Genomic DNA, 26,447 nt, shown 5'->3' on the forward strand with positions numbered 1-26,447 from the left:
ACTAAGAATGGTTGTTTTGACATCTTTAAAGTTGGAAGGGATAGTTTTAAAAGTTGCCACCCTAGGAGAAACCAGGAATGCTATAGGAAGGTAAGACCGGATGACATATTTCAGCCCATATCTGAACACCTAATTCTGGAAGGTGTTCTCATGGTAGTGATTTCAAGAATGCTACTATGTACCCCATGGATCAAAGAATATGTGTTTACCTTCTTATATTTATTATGAATAAATGATGAATAAAAAAGGCTTCCTGCGCCATGCTTCTTCTACTTGACTTATGCCTCGGTTTAAAATCCGAATGAGACATTTAAAAGCCAGGAGGACTTCTAAGGAATTTTCTAGGCACAAGGCTTCGGTTTTAAACTCGAGTGGAACCTTCGAAAGCTCTGAAAAATCCTGGATTTTCTAAGTGTAGGGCATTATTATCACACTTGCATGTTATCCCTTCCGAATACAATGAAGCAAAAAGAAGATTTCTTCATTGATGATTAGAATGGCCAGAGGAGGCCAACCCATACAAAAGAACAAAAGAGACTCCAAAAAGAAAAAGACCCAAAGGCAGTTGTTACAAAAAAGAAGGGAGAAACTACATTCATTCTTGAACGGGTTCGTGATCGGGTACCATCTGAGGTTCTGCCACTGGAACTTGTTCTTGAGGAATTTGATTTTCTTGAACCACTTCACCTTCGGGGATAACATGAGGAGAATCACTGAGGTTTAACTCTATATTCGAGTCTGTTGCTGGAGGATCTTCCACTGATTGAGCCTAGTCAGGAAGAGGCTGCTTTAGAGAATCGAACACTTCTGGATGACAAACTTTTCGGAAAAGGCTAATGTCAAAGGCTGTATCAACAGTCAGAATGGCCTTCCGCACATCATTCTGCCTATCCTTGTAAACCTGAGTGTTGAAGGGAATCATCAAATCACTGAAAGACTTACTATTCAAATACTTCCGAATGCAGGCCTTCCTGGTCGTCTCAGGTATGTGTTCGGGCTTGGAAGGAGACTCGGTCTTGAAGCTTTTCTTTCTCCTTGGTCAATCTTCTTCTTAGCATCGAAAACTATTCCTTCGAGGATTTTTACCTCCCGTGTGAGAGCACCGATTCTCCCAATAGCCGACTCATAATCCCTAAGCCAGCCTAGCTTCATATTTTCCTCTTTGAGTTTGAGATTGTCCTCTTCATATATGGCCCTTCCCATGAAGGATCCAGTTTCCTATTAGTTATTGTCAAAGTACGCCACTAATTATTATTTTGGAAGGAACGTGATTATCATCGGTTGACCAAAATCCTACATCTTAAATGGTGACCCTTTAGAAGGAAGAAGGAAAAAAAAAAAAAAAAAAAAAACTTACGAAGCATTAAATAAGGTTGAAAATTTTTTTTTGGGGGGGGGGGGGGGAGGCTCAGGTTAGAAAATTTTACTTCTAAATAGTTGAGTTTATGTTCTTATCATCTCTGTTAAAGTTAAGTTCACTATATAGACTTACATGAACTCTTTCATTTAGTTCTTAACTAAAGATTTTTAATAATGGTTTGGCATTAGCTTGTTTCAATGGATTTGAGAATTTACTTGATTTCATTTCTTGTTAATATGCTAGAATTTAAAAACAAACACATGATACTAATCCTCTATGAATTGTGTTTTGGGTTGAGAGGAGCTGATTATATTGTTTATATATAGTACGGGCCTATGTAATATTAATTTGGGGTTAAGGATCGAACCCTGTGCGACATAAACCGAGCCTAAACCTTGTTGTGACCCTTCTATGGTTATATATACATATTAATATTAATAATTCTATATGAGTTGGGACTTGGACATGATCTGGAAGGCCCATTTTGTCATGGGCCCTATTTCCAGTATGGAAGCCTCATCATTCCTGGGTTCCGGATCAAACCCAGTGGAGATGCCATTAAAGAGGCACTTTTCTTTAGGGAGGTCAACCTTAGCATAGGTACCTTCGTTAGGCCCCAAGGGAGTTGGGAGGTACTGAATGAGGTATCCTCACAAATAGAGGTGACCTTACCCTTCGGGTCACCCACTCGACCCAATAATTTGGGGCTCTATATGAAACCTATTTTCGTAGTTCATTTTACAAACACTAATATTTCCTCCATCTCTTATAACTCTGTCACTCTCTCTCTCTCTCTCTCTGGTCTCTCTGTCTCTCTCTCCCGATGATTATATCGTTATGTATAGAAGGGCTTGAACATTAATTTGGGATTACACCTTAAGTAACATTTCTGGGGTCCAACCTTAAAGGTTTGGGCTGACTAATCTTGGGGTGAACACACATTTGGAACCCGTATTGCACAAATCGGGGTGTCTAAATACCTTAAAGAAAGTACCTCTGGTACGTTTCAGCTCAGAAGAAGTATTGTGATTACAATAATCATTTAAGTGTTCATGGAGATTCATAAACAAGATTTTAACAATATGCATGGAAGAATTTATGAAACCAGATTCAATGTATGGAACTAATGGGCTACATAAAATCGTAGCGGAATCTCTCAAGGTCAACGGTCAATCTTATCAATTGTGTCCATATGATTCAGGCCTCAGACGGCAACTTGCTAAATGTGACTAGGGAGAAAATCTACATGGAAGAATTTCTAGGAAACAATTAAAATTTGCCAAGTGCCAACACCTTGATCGACCGAAACATTTACCCAAAATTTTGGGGAAATGACGGACCATGATCTTCATCAATGGACTTCATCTTCCCAAGTTATGAGAGCACGTGGATTGAGATCTACAAATTATTTTTGTTTTTTAGGTCTCTAAATGAACAGAGAATCAAATAGATTTGATTTAGGTTTAATGAAATTTATTTTTCTACCCAAAAAATAGAGAATCAAATTGAGAAAGGTCCATTTTTAGTAGAAAATCCAGACAACTAAGGTATTATATATAGGTTATATAAGGGAAAAAATACACCATAGTTGGGAACAAATCATTCGTAAACTTTCTGTTTATTATATTACCTTACTTAATTTCCTTCAGAGCTATTTAAATGGTATGGGGTTCATTGGACCAAAAAAATAACACCAGTTGATCTGAAGAAACTCGAAACCATGAATGCCTTGATTTTGATTGTTGTCCTAGTGTTTTCATCGTCCTTACTCGAGCCATATTTTGTGCAGGGAAAATTTGGTGTTCATGTTATAAATGACTTGGGTCCAAATGAGATACTAAATCTCCATTGCAAATCCAAAGATGACGACCTTGGTCCTAAAATAGTTGCCTATGACAAGGAGTATGAATGGCGCTTCAACCCTAATTTTTGGGGAACGACGCTTTTCTGGTGCTGCATGGATTGGAAAGACAAGCACGGTTGTTTTGACATCTTTAAAGCCCGAAGGGATTTTGATAAAAGTTGCAACCCTAGAAGCAAGGAATGCTATAGGAAGGTAAGACCGGATGGCATATATTTCAGCACTTATCGGGAGACCGAATTCTGGAAGCAGTACTCATGGTAGTGATTTCAAGAATACTACGATGTACCCCGTGGATCGTAGACTCTTTGAGTTTACCTTCTTATATTTATTATGAATAAATGATGAATAAAAAATTCTTCCTGCCCCAGGCTTCTAGGTGTATAGGGTTGAAAACTGCTTACACTCATATAGGTTAATTGAGTGTTCTTGCAACTTCACTCTGAGTCCCCCTTGCTAGGGATCTTAGTTTTAGAGGTTCTACAACTTTTGAGTTGATGTTTCTGGTACATTGTGTGTGGACAACATCACAGCACTGTAATTGGATAATCCCAACTGCTTATCCTTCTGTTCATCTATGCAGTTTGTTGATTTTTATGGATTAAGAAAGGATGATTACAAATTTGCAGCAATCAGGCTGATTGATAGTTAACATCCTGAGTTGAACCTTTGTTGGATTCTATGACAGCTTAAACCTTTCTATTTTGATTACTAAATGTTGGTTCAGATGAAGTTGTAATTATCTTTACTGGAAGCATTTTATGTACATCTTTGCCCTACTATTTTCTCATTTAAATTCTTCCAGGTGTGGCAGTAATTTGTTTATGGTTTGAGTTTAGTTTACCCTGTCTGAAGCCAAGATTTTTATGTTGGCTTTGGTTTAGTTCATCACATTTTTGTTTAGCTCTAGCTGCTTTGCATATTTCTCTATGCTTTTTTTGTTCCAATGAAATTTTCAGGGGAAAGAGAAGTCCAGAAAGTTACCTTAAACCAGTGACTTTGGTTGAATATGGTTGTGGTTGTTGATCATATTCAATAGAAGGAACTCATAAATATAATTGGGCCCACTAAAGATTGGTATCAGTGCCATCTGTTAGCCTTCTTTGCCATCTATCTGGGCCGATCGTGGGCCCATTTTTGCTGTTTAGGGTCGATCACCTCTCTCAAGCAAGGAACGAAAGTTCGCCATGGTTCACTACCTGGCGAACTGGCAAAATCTTGTCGAAATTTCAGGGAGATTTGGCCCAAATTTTGGGGGGTATTTTTTGTAGTTTTGGGCCTAAATTTAGTGTCTACTCTAATTTGATGCCAATATTTGGTAAATTTAAATTATTTTTTATAAATTTTATCATTTAAATTCTCTTTCCTAGCCACATTTAATGTGTTACCATGTGAGGTCTAAATCATTCGATAATTGGAAAGATTACCCGTTGACTTTGAAAATTCCATTACAAATCCTTTTATAATTTAAATTGTTTTAATAAATTCTTTCATGTATATATTCTTCCCTAATTACATTTGGCACGTTGACTTTTGAGGCCTAAATCATTAGAATATAATTGGTAAGATTGTTCATTAACATTGAAGATTTTGATATAAAATGTCTTTCTAATTTGAATAATTTTTAAAATAGATTCATTTCCCTAATCACATTTGACACATTGTCTTTTGAGTCTTGAATCATTGGGACAAAATTGGTAAAATTGTGTATTGATCCAGAAGATTTTGCTATAGAATTGCGAGAGGAATCGTCTAAAAATCTCGAAAAATTGATAAAATATTGATATTTTGACTATATATCGGTTGATTTGGTGATATGTTGCAAGTTCGAATTTTAGCCACAATTTCGACAAAAGGTTGTACCATGCTCTCTATAGAGTCTGTCAATTATGGATTTCATTGCCACGAATGTTACACGTGGATTGCTAAAATCTAACGGCTAGAAATCAAGAAGCGGGGACGTGATCGTAAATGATTTTTTTGGTAAAGGGGAAAAAATGGTTCCTTTGCTATATTTATATATATAGATAGATATATTTTTTAAGGTGTCAAAAAGCATAATCTACTAATCAAGTTAAGGGATACTCATGTGGTAACTAAACAAATTTTCAAGTGATTCAAGTTGAATCCACCCACAGAATCAGGGTAACCAAATAGTTTTCAAGACAGAATCACTTGTCAGAATCAGGGTAACCAAATGACTTTTCAGACAGATTCACTTGTTAGGATTAAGGTAACCAAACATTTTTTTTTTTTATGAATATGATTCTACAGAACCTAATTCCACAAAACCAAGGAGGGGGGTCCATGATTTTGTGGTGAAGACACATTTGGAACCTACCACAACAACAACAACAACAACAATAAGCCTTTTCCCAACTAAATGGGGTTGGCTACATGGATTCTTGCCCTCCAATCGGTTCTGTTCAAGGCCATGCTAGATACAAGGCCTAAGCTATACATATCATTTCTCACCACTTCTCCTAAGGTTATCTTAGGTCTACCCCTAGCTCTTCTAGTTCCTTCACACATTTGGAACCTATATTGCACAAATCAGGGTGTCTAAATACCTTAAAGAAAGTACCTCTGGTACGTTTCAGTTCTGAAGAAGTATTGTGATTACAATAATCATTTAAGTGTTTGTGGAGATTCCTTAACAAGATTTCAACATTATGCATGGAAGAATTTATGAAACAATATTAAGGGATTGTATAGCAGAATCTTCAAGGTCAACGGTCAATCTTATCAATTGTGTCCATATGATTCAGGCCTTAGACGACAACTTGCTAAATGTGACTAGGGAGGAAAATTTACATGGAAGAATTTCTAAGAAACAATTAAAATTTGCCACGTGCCAACACCCCTATCCACCGAAACATGCACTCGAAATTTCGTGGAAATGACGGACCATGATCTTCATCAATGGACTTCTTCTTCCCAAGTTATGAGAGGACGTGGATTGAGATCTACGAATTATTTTTGTTTTTCAGGTAAAAGATCTCTAAATGAATAGAGAGTCAAATAGATTTGATTTAGGTTTAATGAAATTTATTTTTCTACCCCAAAAAATAGAGAATCAAATTGAGAAAGGTCCATTTTTAGTAGAAAATCGAGACAAAAAAGGTATTATATTATATATAGGTTATAGAAGCACACTATAGTTGGGAACAAATCATTCGCAAATTTTCTGTTTATTAAATTACCTTAATTTCCTTCAGAGCTATTTAAATGGTATTGGGTTCATTGGACCCAAAAAAAACCAGTTGATTTGAAGAAACTCGAAACCATGAATGCCTTGATTTTGATCGTTGTCCTAGCGTTTTCATCGTCCTTACTCGAGCCATATTTTGTGTAGGGAAAAATAGGTGTTCATGTTATAAATGACTTGGGTCCAAATGAAATACTAAATCTCCATTGCAAATCCAAAGATGATGACCTTGGTCCTCAAATAGTTGCCTATGGTAAGGAGTATGAATGGCGCTTCCACATGAATTTTTGGGGAACAACGCTTTTCTGGTGCTGCATGGATTGGAAAACCAAGCACGGTTGTTTTGACATTTATAAAGTTGGAAGGGATACTAATAAAAGTTGCCACTGTGGGAGAAGCCAGGAATGCTATAGGAAGGTAAGACCGGATGGCATATATTTCAGCCCATTTCTGGATTCTGAATTTTGGAAGGTATTCTCATGGTAGTGATTTCAAGAATGCTACTATGTACCTCGTGGATCAAAGACTCTGTGTTTACCTTCTTATATTTATAATGAATAAATGATGAATAAAAAAGGCTTCCTGTGCCATGCTTCTACTTGATTTCTTTGCCATGCTTCTTCTCCATGAAGATTTAATAATAAAAAAGGCTTTATGTGCCATGCTTCTACTTGATTTATGCCTCAGTTTAAAACCCGAATGAGTCTTTAAAGCCTGGAGGAATTTTAAGGAATTTCCTAGGTATAACACTTTGGTTTTAAACCTGAGTGGAACCTTCGAAAGCTCAAGAAAATCATAGATTTTCTAAGTGCAAGGCATTATTATCACAGTCGCATGTTATCCCTTCCGAATACAATGAAGCAAAAAGAAGATTTCTTCATTGATGATTAGAACGGCTAGAGGGGGCACCCTATACAAAAGAACAAAGAGACTCCAAAAAGAATGTTGGGATTTATTAATTATTTTATTAATAAATTATATGCCCAAGGGCAAAACTGGAAAATTACTTTTAGGGCGGTTACAAAATATAGGATTATATATTTGTAACCACCGCATCACTGTAGGGATACGTGATTAGGCGGCTCCCATCTCTCTCTCTCCCTCTCTCCTGGAAACGCAGGAAAGGAGTTCCTCGCTTTAGATCTCTATATATTATTCCATGATATTTGGGTTGTGGAATTTGTTAAATTTCCTAGTGATTGTGGAATCACACCGGTGGAGCTTTGATGGAGGAACGAGAACGTGGATCCAATTTACTTCCGCTGTAGGTATTCTATATTAATAGAAAAGCGAATCCAGGTAAGGAACTTTCCCCTATAAATGTCACTGCACTTACAGATCGAAGAGCATAAATTTGACAAAACTTGGGATTCCGGGTTCTAGGTTTGATTGAACCTCCATAGCCTGCTCCATTACAGATGAGTATTGTTGGTGAGGTGCTTGAAACCGATTGTTGGTTGCCGTTTGTTGCTTACAGCTTCAAATAAATTAAAGGGGGCATGATTATTACATTCATATATAATAATTCAAGAAAACAACCAATAATGAATTGAAACTGCCAACAAACAAATAATACAACCAGAAGAATATAGTGGTTCGGAAACACTCACTGGCTTCTATTACTCTATGGTTCATCTGCAACTACCTATTCAAATATCAAACATATTTACATCAACTCAATGCGTTATAGTTCTCAAAGGATTAACTACAGAAGAAGAAGAAGAGAGAGACAGTAATATATCGGTAAAAAAATGCTGTAGACGTGGACTATGGAGTATTCAGTACATTTGAGCCATAAAGAAAAGGAGAAAAAGAAAAAGGGCTTTCTAGACTAGCTTGCAAATGGTTAAGAGAAGAAAGTGAAGCCAAAGGAGCAGAATATATTTGCTTGACCCGTAACAGCTTTGCCTTTCTCCCACCGGGTTTCTTTCTTGTATAAAAATGCTAAAGAAAATAGGGAAGAACAAGCACATGAAATCATATAACGGAGACATTAATTGCTGCAGAACATGAAGAATGAGAATGAAGGGGATATTTGGTACTTGAGAGAACTGGGAGAGAGGGAGTTGATCTTCCATGCTATCCTGGCTTTCGTAAATATCCTGAGATTCAGGCTTTCTTACTGGAATGAACTCAAAGACTGAAATCTGCATTGTGATGCTTTACTTGGAGCATTTAGCTTTCATGAAATCTTCATCTCATATACCATAATTTAAAGATATAGCTAAACCACAAAAGATAAAAAGGGTTTGTAGGATTGGAAATGCTATCACTACCAAAGAGTTAAGAAACTAATAAACCAAATGAGGGATAACATAGAGATTAATAGCACTGAACTAACGAGTAATCAGAGGAAATTGATAGACCCTAAACCATGAGGGGAAGTGCACTGACATAAGGTTGAACACTAGTCATGAGGGGAAGTCATCAAAGGGAAGTCACAAGAAATCTAGTTTATCTACACACACACACACACAAAAGTCGGTTTAGATATAAAGGCAAAAGTCACCAAGGGGAAGCCATTAGCATGCCAATACGCCGTACCTAGTATAGATAAAAAGGCAATAATCAACTATGGGAAAGTCAAAACTCAAGACAAAGATTCAAACATAAGCAACCACTAAGGTGTTGCTCTCCATATAGGGTTTCAAAAACAAAAAGACACCACTTATTAGCCCTTCAAAGGTTATTTGACATAAGCAACAAACAAACAATACCAAGCCTTTACATTTAAAATTACAATAAGCCATCTTATAGTCGTTTAATACCCATGTACCTGCGGTAGAGAAACAGAAGCCGCTACTTGCCTATTTAGCAGGCTGAGACGAAAGAATATTACCTTAAAAAAATGATGAATCATATTTTGAGTCATTTATGCCATCCAATACAGTTCCCTCTTTAAATAAGAAATATACATGAGTCTCAAATGTTTGAGATGAATGGATGGTCGGTATGACAAAATTATGGGTTCCATGCTCATATAATATGAGAAGATATATATTTAAATGAAAAACGTGAATACTTAGAGTCTAAATACAACCAATTACTTGAAAGTGAGAATAAATTTACCATTACAAGACCACTTGGATGTTGCCCAAATTTGAGGGACCATGACTAGTTGCCTTTTGGTCTTTCCTCTTTTTCTTTTCCAACACACTTTTAACTCTCTTGTTAACATATGCTATTGGAACCCTCAATTTTCTTCCTCATTTTCCATTTGAATCCTTTACCAACATTCACATTAGGAATCTTATCTAGGAACTCCTGTCACACCCCACCCAGCCGGATCCGTTCATACTCGAATACCCATGGGGGTGATACACTGCAAGACTTATGTTCAATGACAATTTCATACAATACATGATATAACATAATTAAAAGGACAAGAATAATCAAATTCAGTATTAAAAACCAAAATCTAAAATATCGATTACAATCATCCAAGGTTTAAAAGCCAAAGACATAAACATCAGAGTTTAAAAGAAAGTTCATAGTTTGTTTGCAGCGGAAAGCCTGAAAAGAAGATTCTAATGGAAAGCGACTCCATAAGAACAATCCAGGCAAGAGTATGATGCATCGTGTGTGTCCACTTCTTCTCCGATCACGCTCTCCTGGAAATCTCCCACCGATGGATCCTCCATGGGAGTGGGGTCCTCGTAACCTGAAGAGAAGTCTAAAATATACACAAATAAAGGAGTGAGTTCATAGAACTCAGTGAGTTTAACTAGCATCCATGTCATGCATTCATCCATCATTTCCACATCATAAATATAAGATAAACATGTGATTAACAATATAGCCAAAATGATGTATGATTATGAGATGATGTTCCTAATTCTATCATGTAGTCTTTATGGTAGACACGTTTTAAGTATAAACATCGATCTCCTTTGGGCGGTCTCAGTCACTCTCCCTCAACAAGAGACCCTTATTGGGTTCTCCACGGTTATTGGGTAAAGTCTTGTCGAACCATGGTTGGGGTATAGATCACCACTCTCTCACCATCTGGTGAGATTTGGGGCGTGTCAATGATAGTCTTAGCCCAGTGCAAGGTCATACGGTCTCGTACTACATATGGTCCGGATATCTCCCCTCATGCCTAGCGCCCTTTCGGTTCGATACCTTCCCACCTATGAATGGAATTCTCAACGGGAGGCATCTGTTGGACCCCATTAAGTGGTCATCCACATATAATAGATAGGATGCTTTCCATGTCCTCTCACGGATTGGTTACCGGTCTTGAGTGCTCAGGAGCCCTTATATATTATATGCAACCCTACATCTCTATGATGATAGTGGGCCTATTCGACATCTAGGACCCAACCACTAGCATCACGGGTTAACCAACTTCAATACCCCTACCGGAAGGGTAGTAGTACTCATAGGGATTCCTAGCCAAACACTTCTAAACACTTATCATTTATGCAATTTAAATATAATTACCATCACATTAGGTCACTAGGGTAATGGGAAAACCCACAACCCCAGTTGATAAGATCAGTTAAGAATAATAATCCCATTCTACATCATTCATCATATATGTTCTCATATCGTTTACAAATCATCAATATAAAGTTTCAAATAAAGGATAACATTCAACATCAAGCTTACCTTCCGTTCGCGCAACACACACAAGCATATATTGGTAGATAACAATTTAGAGAGATTTGTATCACTAATAAAGTCCAAAATAACAACATTTAATAATACACAACATGGTTAGTTAATCCTCACCTTTCAATTCGGTTTCTTTCTTAATTTCACAAATTCGGCTCACCCGATTTGGCGATTAAACTCACAAAAATTCCTAATCACACAAGAAGTTTAATAGACACATTAGAAATCAAATGGGTTTCAAAAGAGTCCCTAAGATTACCTAACGAAACCCAATCTGACGATTATGTTCAAACACGCCGTTCTAAGCCTAGTTTCGGCGAAAATTCAATATTTCGTTACCAGATTTGAACTTCCTCTGGAATTGCACCGTATAAAAATAATGGATTAGCCTTAACTTCATTTCCAAAATACCGAAGCATGCTCCCCACTTCACCATAACGCAATTTTCCTTTACGCCGGTTGGTTTGTAGATAATTGTAATGATCTGTGGGAATATAATCAATGTGTTTCCACCTGTGTTGCATCAGCCTTGGTTTTAAAAATGATGGTTGCCCTAACCTCCAAAAACCCCCCCCCCCCACAAAAACCAAACCCCCCCCGGGGGGGTGAAGATCCTGTGGGAATATAACCAATGTTATGATTTCCATCAGCCTGTGCATCCATGTATGCAATCATGTCCTTGGTTCTAATCTCAGCTTTATTAGCCAACTCAATTTCATATGCTTGTGCCTCCGAGATTTTATGTTCTAAACGCATCATGTGAGTGGTAGATGGAGTGTGCAACTCATGATTATGTGCTTCAACAAAATTGAAGCATTCGTACTTCCCATTTTTCATATAGTTGATCCCCATGCGAGCTTCACAATCAGTCCTCATCTCCCCTCTTGGATTCTTGACTATAGGTCTGTCACGCTTATCTCCGATTTTCAAACCCTGTTTTGAGCATGCAAACCTCCTAGATGTTAGCTTTGAGCTATCAATTGCACTTTTATGTGCATATTGTCTCTTAATACTAAAGCCCATCATATATATAACCATAAGAATTGTAGAATTGATAAGTATCTTCTTCAGAATTAAATTGCATGCCGATCTTAGGCTTAGTTTCGACAACTCTATCATTTTCGACATTCAACATCCTTTACTTATCTTCTTTTCCCCTAAGTATTTGAAGATGATAAGCCTTCACCGTAAAAGAATAATGCATAAGAACTAATAAATAAGATATATGAGTAAAAATCAAATGGAACAAGATTGCACAAAGCCGCATAGATTAGGGCTAGTAACTAGGTGCATACCTAAGATAATATTAAAATAAGTGCTGAGAAAGCCTATGCATAGATTAGGGCTAGTAATTAGTATGACCTCAAATAAAACTTATTGGAAGGCAAGGATCCAAGTAACTCACCCCATTTAATTAGGAAAAGTCTTGTTGTTGTTCCACATAGATACATATTATCTATTAGAAAGAAACTCAAACATTTCACTAATCATAATGCTTAATCACTAAGCTCACCTAAGTCAAGCACTGACAATATCTTACTCTATAGCGTGGTTTGATAGAAGGAAAAATAACTCCTATTACATTAGTAAATGTTGGCATTGATGAAACCAAAGCAAGAATAACAAGTGCAACAAAACATAGGTCTTCTATGCATAAGGTCCAATTGAAAAGACCAATTTCTTGCAAGAAATACACACAGGAGAATCAACTCATATGCCAGCTACATTTCACCAATTTCTGATTCAAGGCAAAATTGGGTCAATCATGCTTTAGGTAAGTAGGATTATTTTGAGGTGTAATGGTATGTGGAATCTTGGAATATAAAAGGAAGAGAAAGTTCACAAGAGAAAATTCAGCTTCATTAGGTTGAGCAAATGCATGCTGAAAGTCATCAAAATTTTAACTTTAATCATAACTATTATTGAATAAATAATGCAAAAACTATATCCACAAAGATGAATAGCTGTTATTGAACACTACATATCTGCCTTCTTGAATACATATTCCTTTGAAAGCAAAACCATAGTAAAAGGCAGAGATCCATTAGTAGCAAACTCGATTAAATGAGTAATTTTCTAGTTTAATACAGCATAGGGAAGTAGAAAAAGCTAGGAAAATGTAGAGATGCAATCAAAAAGAGTTCTACTTAATCAGAGAGATGCAATCAGCATTGAACCTAAACCTAAACAGGAAAATGAAAAACAAATACATTCCACAGTTAACTGAAACACAACATGAACATGAAGAAACGGTCATAAAAAGGAAAATGATATGTAATCGGAAGAAAAAGAAGACAAATACATTAATCGAAAACAGAATACCTATCCCGCCATCACCAACGATCCAAGCTTGAAGCTAGGGTAATCAACAGTTTGCGGGTTTGGTAGAGCCTATGGATACTGAAACCACATAACAGAAGGAGATCAGAGAAGACACTAGAGATTATTCGAAGCCCTAGAAAAGGTAGAGAGAAAACAAATGTTGAGATGCAATCGAAACTCACCAAATCCAACGATTCTTGAAGATGATGAATCACCAAGGACTGCTGACCTTCAACGGTGGGGTTATGTCACCGGCGTGCCCTCTTTCTCTAGGAATCGTGCTCCCAAATAGCAATGCCAATGTGCGAAGTTTGAATGAGAGAGAGAGAGGGTTTTGGGTATTGGGTGAATGAGGGACTTACTAATGTAAATTAATAAATTTTAATCCCTTAAGGTGTGAAAAAAAAAATTAATATTTACACATAAACCCTCACTAGTTAAATCTCAATCATCCATTCAATTTTTGATGATGTGGCAAATAAAAATCCATGGCCATGTTTGGGTTTGAGTGAAGTCCAAAATATAGCAAGACAAAACTAGTGGTAATTCTTAACTCTATATCCTTTACGTGTTTGGTTAAAGGCAAAGCTTATTGCTTTTGTTATATTTCTACACCACAGAGTAAGGGTGAGATCTATCTTTATATATGGTAAAATGAAGTAAGAGATAAAACCTTTAGTAGGCCCACCCTAACTATATCATACTATCATACTACTATATAAAAGCATGAACTCAAAGTCATGGCTACATTTTACTTCTCAAAATAATCTCCTTCCCTAACTACATTGATATAGTTAATTATGTCTAAAATTGTAAATTCTCATTTTATACTTTCAATAATATTTTACATGTTCAATGCAATTTGTGATGTTCAACACATAAAATGGAAAAATCTGTTTAAAAAAAAAATGTAACCATTAAAATTTTAAACTCATAAAATTCTCCAATTTGAAACTCAATCGGTTTTAACAATTTTCCAACACCTAAAATTTTTAAACGTTTGAAAAAATCCGTTACTCTCTCCACTATCTCATTAAATTTTATATTTCTTCTTTTATTTCCTAACTACCCACCTTCCAATTAATATAATTACAAATGTAACCATTTTTCTATTACCCAAAAAAAAAAAAAAATTAACCATTTTTCAATGCATAAAAAAGATTGATTTACTTGAACTTTTGAAGAAGATCCTAATCCCTCCTCTTTCTCATAAAACTGTTGAACTTCTTATTTCCTCTCTTTACCTTCCTCTTTTTTTTTTTTTGGGTAAGTTTCTTTTCTATATAAACATCCAACTTTCCTTTCTAAAAGGTTGTGTAGCATTCATCCTCACCATGTGGATTGCCGACTATTGTGGAGAACATATAGCCCGAGGCCCCCCCCCCAGGAAAATACATCTCTTGAGGGAATTCTGAGAATCTCTTTTGGAGTAAAACACATACCCCTCAAGACATGTGGCTTTTGCATGCTCGGGAGGAATGGTGCTCTCTCATGAGAGGCATAGAAAACCCCCTCGGGAGGAAGCTTATTGACCCCCTTGGGAGGAAGCATATTCACCCCTTCAAGGAACATGTTCGGAATAAGCTCAAGAATCCCACTTTGGACTAAGTCCAAGAGTGACGTTGTAGATGGCCAAGTCAGAAGAGTTAGTTATAGATAACTACTCAATAAGGCCATTCTGAGAATTGGGGAGATGAGTTATCGGATAACGGCTCTATCTGGTTCGACAAAGGAGCCATAACTCCTAAGATATTCCACTCACTCTTCAACTGACGATCCGAAACTCAAGGAAGCGCCGCCTCCAGGTATCTTCTATATAAACCCACATCCTACATGGAGAAAGGTATGAGATTCATCTGATCATTTATTCATTACGTTCTTGAGAACTCTCTCAAGAACTCTTATTATTGCCTAGGCTAACTTGGGCGTCGGAGGCGGTTCCCGGCCAAAACTTGGCCGGACCATTCTTGTTTTCTTTGTGAGTGTAGGCACCTCAGCTATTCCGACTTGGCTGAAGAGCTCTTAAGGTGGTCATCTCAGTATCCGGCCCTCGAAGAAGTTCTAGACGCAACACCGACCATTGGCCTTTCTCTTAAATGAAAAGCCATAACCCCTCTTTGCAGGATTGTATATTAATGCACAAAGATTCAATATTTCTTCATCTGTCATTTCTTTCTTTGATTGTACAGAATAAGAATGCAGAAGATGAGGGGATTTAGCTCTTGATTGTGTTCAAATGGCGCTAAATGGGTTTTAGTGTTTTATAATTGTTTATAAATACCACATCATCTTCAAGCAAGAAAGCACTAAGCACCATGGAGAATGTGGAACTGGAGATTGATGTTTGAAGCGAGAAATCACAATGTTGTGCTGTAGGCTGCCACTTCAGATGAAACAAGTGTTTTTGGGCTTTGCTAAGCTGCAAAGAATTTGGTTACGTTTACTGCAACTTCTTCCATCTCAACTGCTCAATTGTTGATTACTTTCGGATTTCCTTACAATTATGTGTTAATCTAGGTGATTAACAGATTAGTCTTGTACAGCTCAACTAATTGGTCTTGATCATTATAGTTGTCCATGGAACTTGTTTCTCTCTTAACATCCTCAATATGTCCTTAGTTTCTTATGGGATGTTATGTCCACTTGGTGCATTGATTTGGGAATGAAAATCTGAATGCAAATGATTTTAGTCTGAATTTGAGAAGTTGTCATTTCTTCTCCACTGTGTCATCTTATTGTATTTGAGCATTTTTTGTATGACACAAGGATGTCAATATGTGAAACATTTGCTAAAGTAAACATCTCAGATATATACAATGTAGTACTCCAAATTAAGTAAATTGATGAGGTGAGTTAAAGTTGGCTGTAAGTAAGATCAAGCTCTGCTGTACTTTCTCTGGCCATTAATACTTTTCTATTCCTGTTCATGTTGGAAAAATCTTCAGGAGGGGCAGTAAATTCCTCCCACCTAGGAGATCCATTACATCGGTTAACAACTGAAATCCACAACTTAACATAGGCAATGTGGTTGTACAGCAAGTTGTTATCAAATCACTCAGCATTTTAGCCTGTAAAATCTATGGGGGAAAACCATCAACTGGTGGATACTGCATAGTTCCTTATATCCAACATATGCATGGCACAAGAAGGAAGTTCCTGTCTTTCTCCTCATGCACTTCTTTAGCTGTCTTCAGTAGTATCTATATTTCATAAAGTAATTGCAAAGATTGGATATCCAGGGACCCTGAAAAGGAAAACAAAATTTCTTCTCCAATCTTAAAAATAACTTCGAAAAATTCCAAAACATCAAGAACTTTTAGTGTGATGACCAAGAAATCTCATATTTATCAGGACTCTGTTTCAGGAAATAGATCCTTTCATGACCCTAGACAAGGTACCTGTGGGAACACTTGTATTGATTTAGAATTATAATCATCAACGGCGAAGTTAAACTCACGAAATCACTGAACAAAAAAACAGAAACTAAAAGAGGCTAATGCAGTTCAGACGAAACTTATATGAGAACTACATCTCTATCAGTGTTTGACATCTAATATACCTTATCAAAGATGGGGAAATTCAGCTTTGAACATTGTGCAGGCAACATCTTTGATTTCATCTTTACTTCCAGGTTCTTGACCAGCAAACTGGTTGTAATCTCAAAGCCTGGCAGAAGGATGATCAACAATGTGACTCCTAAAACTAATTTTAAATGTAAATGACTGAGGCAGCAATCAGACCTTGGTTCTTGTACTTTTCATACAAAATGTTCAGTTCCTTGTAGTTTGAATGAGTTAAACCACTGCAAATACACAGGAAACCTAATCAGGAGTAGTTATTTAATTTATCTAAAGATTTCCAATGATTTTATGACAACAAGGCCTAAGCAAGAAAGACACTCAATATACAAAAGGGATGGAATCAACACACTGCTAGTGCAGGATTGAATCTCTAATGCCAAGTCAATGGGAGCAGCTGACAGGGCACCACAGAGTTCGCAATATAGAGGGCCTGACACTTCAATACCATAAGAAGACACACAATGCTGGCAGTGTGATTGTCATTTTCCCATAAATATTTTTTCAACAAAATTTTCAATGATGCAAACTTCAAATCATCTAAGTTAACTGGATATTTTAAGTCATTGAAAATCATCTTTATCATTGAAAAGACTTGACCAGAATCATAAAGCTTATAAAGTCTGCTAGACTTATTTCTGTTTTGTCTTTGTACTTAGTTCTTTTCTTCTTTTATGCTCGAATACTGCATAACAATTGAACTGAGCTTTGAACTAGTCAATCAAGTTTTCTGAGTTAAACAAAAATTCTCTTAGCCCTTCAACAAACATCCCTGGAATCTCACAATGATGATAGACATAGGTGGGCATTGAGGATACTAAATTTGTAAATGCTAGAAAATACTTGATTATATGTCATTAAAGCTTGTAAAGTGAGGGTGAAATTAAGGTGCAAAGAAGCATCTTCAGTGTCTGTCTTAATGCCTCAGAAATAACTCCTACTACAATCAAATGGCAGTCAAGTATATCGCTTCACTGTAAATTCATCTCTCTTATTCACAGGCTGAAATCTCCAATCACTTGAATCAACCAAGGCAGGAGCATTAGGAATGTAAAATGCAGCAGAACGGCAGTAGGCGATGTTTCACCCAAGATGAACTTCTTCTGTGGCCGAGCAATGACTGCTGCCACTATTCTGATGAAGAAATTATAAAAACCTTACTGATAACTCATTGCTCATTATGAGATGACACTCTAAATATAGGGTTTTTGCTGAATTACAATATAGAGAAACCCTAATACCCAATAGTATAACTGTATTCCTGAATGAGTCCCAAAAACAAGCAATACACTCATAGGATCGCCTATACTACGAAATACACTAATCACTGAGATTATGAGATAATTTTATCCTAGCAATTTAGCGAGCATATAGCATTCACCAATATACAATTGAAAAAAAATACTAGAATATAAAAACTTTCCTGAGGAGAACGAGTTAGATATTACATGATTTGCTAAAGCAAGCGGTTGTTAGATAAACAAAATACCATTTTGAGGCAACATTGACGATCATAAGAACCTTTCCACTGTAAGAGCTCAAGCCAACATCATTTCCATTGATATCCTGATGCAATTCATTTACCAATTATAAAAGACCAAGGAGAAAGACTATCATGATAAAAAAACATGATTCAGCAGAAAATCACTAAACCCATTTCAGTGTAAACAGGCCTCAGACTGTAAAACAGAAAACAAATAGTGAAGCCTAAATTGAACAAATCAGACATTAGGGCCTTCAAATCAGAGGAAAATGAGAAAACCCAATAAAACAAAAGGGGAAAAGATGCATCCGAAGATAAAATAGCAAGAGAAAAACCATGTACCTTGATCACTTGATGGTGAAATAAAAAATGGATTTGGGCAGTTCTTCTGCCATGTTTTGAAGAGAATCGGATGGGTTTCGATAGCTGAAGAAGAAGAAGAGGGCAAAACTGAGGATGAGTATTGACAGCAAAATCGTGGATATGTAGCACGAACTTCCCCATTCAAAGAAACCCCAAAATCCAATTCAATGGACACTATTACAGAAAGAAATATTCATTGGAGATTTCAAGGAATATCATTTCTGTCACCATTAAAATATTGTAAGTTCTGGGAGCTTGCATTTGGACATTTTGGTTTTGACTTCGTTTCTGAAGACAGATTGTAGTTGAAAATTTGGTTTCTGGAGGGACTATTCACTGTGCTCTTTGGCTTTGCCATACTATCAGTTCTAAGAGTCTCCAATTGTTCAATAATTTGAGGCTGCTTGCATGTTGATATCTATTTAGGACCTCCTCATGTTCTTCTTCATAAATTAAATGGAAACATGTTGTAATTCCAATCAATAGCCATATGTTTCATATTACCAGATTGTAGATGTATGGTTTTTCTTCTGATTGTAGGCAAAACAAGGGGCGCGCGTGTCAAACAACTGAGCACTCCACCTACTGATTCAAAGGATCGATTTGCACTTCTCTACCCATTAATTATTCACAGAATGGCTGGGGACAATTCTGATCGAGCATATATGTGTTTATGGAAACAAATTAAACTCGTCCTATTCTAGTACGTTGGCCTAGCTAGCTAGCTATCTAGCTAGCTACTTCAATTACCTACCTTGGAATTGGAATGCTTCTTGATTGTACATCTGCGCGCCCCACATCTTCGTCACCCCAATGGTCTCCTTACATCACAGTAGTATATATGGTGTATGGTAAAACCGAAACAATTTCAACCTTCTTAAGAGATTACTTTGGGTATCACCATAGCTTCTTACCTGTTGTATATCTATCCTCTTCTTTTTGCAATTTGTAATGAAAAACTCAATTTCATTCCGAAGGAGGTAAATTGCTGTACATGGCACTGCACATATAGAGGAAAAATATGGATCGATCGAAAGAAGGAATTTTCGATGAGCTAAAGTGTGATACTTTTTTTGGGTGGGGGCTAAATGCTAATATGATTTTTACATTGATGAGCTAGCTAGCTCTATGTAGCTGAGTTATTCTAGGTATTTCCCCATCTGTCCAAGGTCAGGATCTTCAGATGAATGAATGTAAAACCTAAGAAGATTAAAAAGAAAAAAGTGAACAGATAGAGTTGTTAATGTCCTGCATGGAAAAAAACACTATATATACATACTTCCCACCTACATTAGTATGGTCTTTGTATAATTCACATAGCTAGCTAGGTAGCATGCATGCATATATAAACCTCTGTATAAGTCTAATCAATTTGAACAAGTATGAGTTAGCTTCCACCATTAATTGTTGGATTCATATTTTGGGGAAACTGGCTTTATTTCCAGAGTCCATTCTTAATTCTAACGCCTTGCTACTGTCAATTTTCCATTAAATATATTGTGAAAGCAGGCTATAAGTAGGGGAGATCTAGCTTGCTGATGAGTTGCATTGTCTTCAACAAAGCTGTGAGCACAAAACAAAACGTGTGAAAAGAGTTAATTATAATGGTTGATGGTGTTACATATGATAAAGGAATAAACCATTACGTACAGCTATATATGTGATTGTGAGGGAAGCATGAGTACTGAAATTTTCAAGAGAATAGTGAGAGAGCTTGCTTGAGATGAATCTGACTCAACTTGCTTTCAGTTTTTCCATCAAAAAAACACTTGCTTTCAGTTTACAGATGAGTAGTAGCTAGTGCTGATCCAGAGAACCAGCATTAATTCTCACATTTCAAGTTTTGGGGAGCATCATACGCCTGGCTCTTCACTCTTTCTCCTCTCCTTGCTTTCAATTTTTCCATCAAAAAAACACTTGCTTTCAGTTTACAGATGAGTAGTAGCTACTGCTGATCCAGAGAACCAGCATTCTCACATTTCAAGTTTTGGAGAGCATCATACGCCTGGCTCTTCACTCTTTTCTCCTCTCCTTGCTTTCAGTTTTTCCATCAAAAAAACACTTGCTTTCAGTTTACAGATGAGTAGTAGCTACTGCTGATCCAGAGAACCAGCATTCTCACGTTTCAAGTTTTGGAGAGCATCATACGCCTGGCTCTTCACTCTTTTCTCCTCTACTTGCTTTGTTCGGAACCAGCAAGATCAGAACGGGCAAAATAGGATCTCCCTGCTTGGTTCAAAACTAGCAAGATCAGAACTCTTCTTGTTAGCACGCCTCTGCCCAGGTTCACTCCTTTATCACAGTTGATCCAAGTTTTGAAGAACATTTGATTTTGAGGGAGATGGCTGGTGGAGGTACTACGTCTTTGGAGGATACTCCAACGTGGGCCATTGCTATTGTTTGCCTTGGTTTGGTTCTTACTTCGATGCTGATCCACAATCTAATTCATTTAATTACAAAGGTAAAAAATAAAACTTAAAAATTCTTTAATCTCTAAGTATTATAGGATTTTGTTTTAAAATTTTCAAACTTTTTCTGCAGTGGTTGATCAGGACAAGAAAGAACGGTTTACTCCAAGTGTTATGGAACATAAAATCAGGTAAGTTATAATTTTTATAATCGTAGATTTTACATGCAATTATAATCGTAGATTTTACGGATTTTGCTTGGAAGCAGTGAACGGTTAGATTAAAAGAATTTTTTAATAGTTAAATCTTGATCGTTAAATATTCCCACATGCAAAATTCATCTACTTAAGTGAATTTATAGGTAGGTTTACAGGTTAACTCAAACATATGAACCGAACCAAACCGAATCGATTTTCTTTTCATTCCAATCTCTTTCCCCTTGGGTAACCACTAGTACTGTCGTTGGCGTGACTTCCTTGGCCATCTTTTGTATGTTTCTCTCACTTGCAAAGATTCTTGTGAATCCGAATCCAAAACTTAGGAATCCTTACAATGGTAACATCATCGGCGAGACACTGGAGGGTGCCAAGGAAGTCACGCCAATGACAGTATTAGTGGTTACCCAAGGGGAAAGAGATTGGAATGAAAAGAAAATCGATTCGGTTTGGTTCGGTTCATATGTTTGAGTTAACCTGTAAACCTACCTATAAATTCACTTAAGTGGATGAATTTTGCATGTGGGAATATTTAACGATCGAGATTCAATTAAGAATTGTCTCCATAATGTGCATGGAAGATCAGAGGAAGAAATCCATGTTCAAACCCAGACGTTCTTCAGCGTTCGTTCATGCCTTGTGCACCATTTTCCTCCTCACCCATGTCCTGGTCTTATCTGAAACTCAGACCACCGCTACTACAGACCCGTCTGAAAGTTCTCTCTTTTTCTTCAAATTAGTTACAAGTTAAATTATGTGCAGTAAGTTAAGGGAAGCTTGTCTTTCTGATCGATATCATCACATTTTTTGTTTTGTTTTATTTTGTTTTGTTTTGTAGAGCTTATGCTGTTGGGGTGTATTTCTTTGTTATTGACGGTTTTACAAACACCAATTTCAAAGTTGTGCATATCCAAGAAAGTTGGACAGTCTTGGCATCCATGTCCAACCCCAATGTCAGCAACTAAGGATCACTGTTTTGATACATGTGCAAAAGAAGTAAGAAGATATTTTTTGACACTTGATTTTCTCCTTGATTTTCTCCTTTTAATTCTCACAGTGGGTAATGATATTTTGCAGGGAAAAGTTTCTTTAATTTCTGCAAACGCAATTCACCAGATTCATATTTTCCTATTTGTCTTAGCTGTTGTCCATGTCATCCAGTGCACTATCACCATGGCACTGGGTAGATTGAAGGTAATAAATTCTCTCTCATGTTCTATCTCTTTCTTTCTTGCTTTACACTGAACACATTGAAAAATTTTGCAGATGAAAAATTGGGAGAAGTGGGAAAATGAAATAAAGACACTTCGATACCAATTTTCAGTTGGTAAGTATATTTGGAGGAAAATTATACATCCACTTATTTCCATTTAAAGTTGATTTTTTTTCCCTTTCTATTTTGGTCTTAAGAATGAAAGAATAAAAAAAAATGACAAATTTAATGTTTATGGCAGATCCAGATCGATCCACATTGGCAATAAATACGTCTTTTGGGAGAAGACATTTGAATTGGTGGAGCGCCCAATCAATTCTTGTTTGGACGGTAAGACTTCAATATCTTTTATGCGTCTAAAATCTGTTCAACCTTTAGGTCTTTGAGGAATCACTTACAATCCTCCATCTTGACAATAAAACTTAGGTAAGTTGTAGGTCTCGACCAGTATGTTATGGGGTCTAACTCTAAAAATTCGAGGCCCTGCAATCTTCTTTGATGATAGCCGAATTGAGACATATCAACGGGTAAAAAAAGGGGCCTCCCAAAAAAAGCGGGGGCCCCCCGGGGGGGGGGAGAAACCCACCCCCCGGGAGGAGGTCGGAGGGGGCGGAAACCCCACACCCAACCCAGGGAGTGCCAACCAGGAAAGAGGGTGACATTATCAAAAGGAAAAGGTAAAAAACTTTTGGCATCTTGTACAAGTTAGGGATAGGTGGTAGGCATATCTTGGAGCAATAGTTCCAGGAGTTTTCTATTGGTGATGCCTATGAAAAGAGCAGTCTTGGCTACTTGTTTATCCAAATTCCCGATCTCCATTGTAGCTTTGTTGAACCTCTGTAAGTACTTGATAATTTAAACCAAGAAACGGCCCAACCATGCCATGGCCGTTGCTAACCGGGATTTATAAATTATGACCCGACCGTTGTTCAACCGGGTTCGGTAATACTTTATCCATATCAATCTTCTACCATAAAAAGAAATGTTTGAATCTCATGGTCTGATTTCAACTCTAATTCAATGTACATCTATTTTTGTAGTTTTGCTTTTTTAGGCAGTTCATTGGATCAATTACAAAAGTGGATTATTTGACACTACGCCATGGATTTGTCATGGTAAGCTCATACCTTTTTTTCTTACACCAGATGCCACTCTATTTTATGGCCATTAACCTAACAAATCTTTCTCAAATTTCAGGCCCATTTGGAAGTTGAAAGGCACAGAGACTTTGAATTTCATAAATACATCAATCGATCCCTGGAGGAGGATTTCAGTGTCATTGTTGGAATCAGTCCACCACTTTGGATCTTTGTTGTGTTTTTCCTATTACTTAATACCCATGGTGAGTTGGGGGCTCATTTGTAAAGTTGTAGGCCCAATTTTGAATATTTCACAGTTGGAATGATCTTTGCTTGTTGATGCAGGTTGGTATTCTAATATGTGGCTGCCATTCATCCCACTGATAGTAAGCTCCAATTTTTTTTTTCTGAGTATTTATGATTATACATCACATCATCATTTCATTCATTTTGGGGGTCAGAATGATAGGATATGATATTTGGGATTTTATTTTTGTGTAGATGCTTCTATTGGTGGGTACTAAATTACAGGTTATGATTACCCGCATGGGTTTGAGTATTCTAAAAAAAGGAGAGGTGGTGAGTGGTGCCCCGATGGTTGAACCAGGAGATGATCTCTTTTGGTTCAACAATCCTCGTCTAATACTATATGGTATCCAGTTGGTTCTCTTTCAGGTATAATCTCACATTCTAAGGCTTCCATTAATAAAAATGTTTGAACCAATAAAACTTTTCATGGTTTTGTATTTGGGTTTTGCAGAACGCGTTCCAATTGGCATTCCTACTATATATTTTGGTAAGCCATTGCATGATTAATGTTTCGGTTCAAGGTTTAAATTCAAATTGCCTCATGTATGAGTAGTTCTTCCATCTTCTAAAAATAACAAACCAAGTTTCATCGCAGCTACAATTCGGGCCGGGCTCTTGCTTCCTCCATCACAAGCAGGGAATCATTATTATAATTAAAGCCACAACAGGGTGAGTGATCTTATATATCTTTTGATTTGATTTCATGACGGATATATTTTTTAAAACTGATTGCTGGTTGGTTATTTGGTTTGTGTTTGATCAGGGTTCTCATTCAAATCTTCTGCAGTTATGTTGTTCTCCCTTTATATGCATTGGTTACACAGGTGAGATCACAACTAATTAGCTTCACTGTAGGAATGAAGGAAATTCAAGTTTCTAGTTTATGAAAGATAAATTGTGTGCTAATAATGCCTAAATGAACAGATGGGTTCGACCATGAGGCTTCAACCAACAGATGGGTGCGACCATGAAGCTTCAACGAATTAGTCCACAATATAATATATTGGGAAGTGTAATATCATAATTGTTTTTCTGTTTCTTCTGAGGTAGGCTACCTTATAAATGGTTAGAGTTTCCTTGTTTAGAAGTTCACTGTTGCTGCGACTCAATAACCTATACCAGCAGCAAGTTCATTAATTCTAATCGTAATCGATAATGGGCCTCCAGGTTTAAACACTGAAGTAAATGTAATCCCTTGGCTAGCTTGGCTTATTCTCATTAGAACAAGATTGAGGATGTCATTCAAACTTGAAAAAGATGAGACAGTGAAGACCACAAGCTCTCCATTGATCTTTTCATTAATGTTCTAAGTATTGTTATAGAAATCAGTTTGATTGAAGATTAGAAGATGGTGAGGGGTTTGGCATGATTCAACTTTGTTGGAATATCTTCTTGAACAATGGCTTGAATAGTTGAACATCTTCTTGGGAGGAAGAAAAGAGATCAACTGACGCGATATCAATCCTCTATGGATTGCTCAACAGCTCCAACAGGGTTAGAAAAACCTATATTTTATATATAAATAGGGAGTCGAATGGATGAGGGTAGCAAGTGTATTATCATCACACTCGCATGTTATCCCTTCCGAAATACAATGAAGCGAAAAGAAGATTTCTTCATTGATGATTAGAACGGCCAGAGGGGGCCAACCCATACAAAATAACAAAAGAGACTCCAAAAAGAAAAAGACCCGAAGGCAGTTGGTACAAAAAAAGAAGAAGGGAGAAACTACATTCATTCTTGAACGGGTTCGTGATCGGGTACCATCTGAGGGTCTACCACTGGAGTTTGTTCTTGAGGAATTTGATTTTCTTGAACCACTTCACCTTCGGGGGTAACAGGAGGAGAATCACTGAGGTAAAACTCTATATTCGGGTCTGCTGCTGGAGGATCTTCCATTGATCGAGCCCAGTCAGGAAGAGGCTGCTTCAGAGAATCGAACACTTCTGCATGACAAACTTTCTGGAAAGGGCTAATATCAAAGGCTGGATCAACTGTTAGAATGGCCTTCCACACACCATTCTACCCATCCTTGTAAACCTAAGTGTTGAAGGGAATCATCAAATCACTGAAAGGCTTACTATTCAAATGCTTCCGAATGCAGGCCTTCTTGGTCGTCTCAAATATGTGTTCAGGCTTGGAAGGTGACCCGATCCTGAAGCTCTTCTTTCTCCTTGGTCAATCTTCTTCTCACCATTGGAAACTATTCCTTCGAGGCATTTTACCTCTTGTGTGAGAGCATCAATTCTCCCAATAGCCGACTCATAATCCTTGCTACGCCAGCCAAGCTTCATATTTTCCTCTTTGAGTTTGAGATTGTCCTCTTTCAATTGAGTAATCTCAGAACCCCTAGATTTCATTTCCTCCTCAAAATATTTTCATGGTTTCGATGCATCTCTTAGGCTTTCAAAGGTCTCATTCGGGTTTGGAA

At 37.0% G+C, this 26,447-nt stretch overlaps 2 protein-coding genes across 2 annotated transcripts; one reads left to right on the plus strand and one right to left on the minus strand.

Moving 5' to 3' along the window:
- Window positions 1–769: 769 nt before the first annotated feature.
- Window positions 770–18,933, minus strand: LOC149008368 (putative glutathione peroxidase 2). Its single transcript, XM_089167230.1, has 5 exons — window positions 18,772–18,933; window positions 18,436–18,512; window positions 17,109–17,170; window positions 16,928–17,034; window positions 770–901 (listed from the first exon to the last, which is right to left on the minus strand). Exons 1-5 carry the CDS (start codon window positions 18,931–18,933, stop codon window positions 770–772), a joined length of 540 nt encoding a protein of 179 aa, XP_089023356.1.
- A 2,200-nt stretch (window positions 18,934–21,133) lies between these two features.
- On the plus strand, window positions 21,134–25,003 carry LOC149008369 (MLO-like protein 12). Its single transcript, XM_089167232.1, has 13 exons — window positions 21,134–21,253; window positions 21,334–21,391; window positions 22,254–22,609; window positions 22,682–22,742; window positions 22,870–22,958; window positions 23,669–23,743; window positions 23,826–23,970; window positions 24,053–24,093; window positions 24,209–24,382; window positions 24,468–24,503; window positions 24,612–24,685; window positions 24,780–24,840; window positions 24,941–25,003. The coding sequence occupies exons 1-13, from the start codon at window positions 21,134–21,136 to the stop codon at window positions 25,001–25,003; spliced, it is 1,353 nt and encodes a 450-aa protein (XP_089023358.1).
- Window positions 25,004–26,447: the final 1,444 nt, after the last annotated feature.

The sequence above is a fragment of the Hakea prostrata genome, chromosome 8, assembly GCF_041222555.1.
Source record: "Hakea prostrata isolate BN-2017 chromosome 8, UWA_Hpros_2, whole genome shotgun sequence".
Classification (NCBI taxonomy): domain Eukaryota; kingdom Viridiplantae; phylum Streptophyta; class Magnoliopsida; order Proteales; family Proteaceae; genus Hakea; species Hakea prostrata.

Excerpts from the sequence above, each read along its gene's own strand:
- LOC149008369 (XM_089167232.1), top strand. The coding sequence starts at position 21,134 with ATGGCTGGTGGAGGTACTACGTCTTTGGAGGATACTCCAACGTGGGCC. Across the intron at positions 21,254-21,333 it reads TAATTCATTTAATTACAAAG|TGGTTGATCAGGACAAGAAA; the intron begins GTAAAAAATAAA and ends CTTTTTCTGCAG. Across the intron at positions 22,743-22,869 it reads TCGATACCAATTTTCAGTTG|ATCCAGATCGATCCACATTG; the intron begins GTAAGTATATTT and ends TGTTTATGGCAG.
- LOC149008368 (XM_089167230.1), bottom strand. The coding sequence starts at position 18,933 with ATGGGGAAGTTCGTGCTACATATCCACGATTTTGCTGTCAATACTCAT. Across the intron at positions 17,171-18,435 it reads GTCAATGTTGCCTCAAAATG|TGGTTTAACTCATTCAAACT; the intron begins GTATTTTGTTTA and ends GTGTATTTGCAG. Across the intron at positions 902-16,927 it reads ATTTCCCCATCTTTGATAAG|GTTTACAAGGATAGGCAGAA; the intron begins GTATATTAGATG and ends TTCAACACTCAG.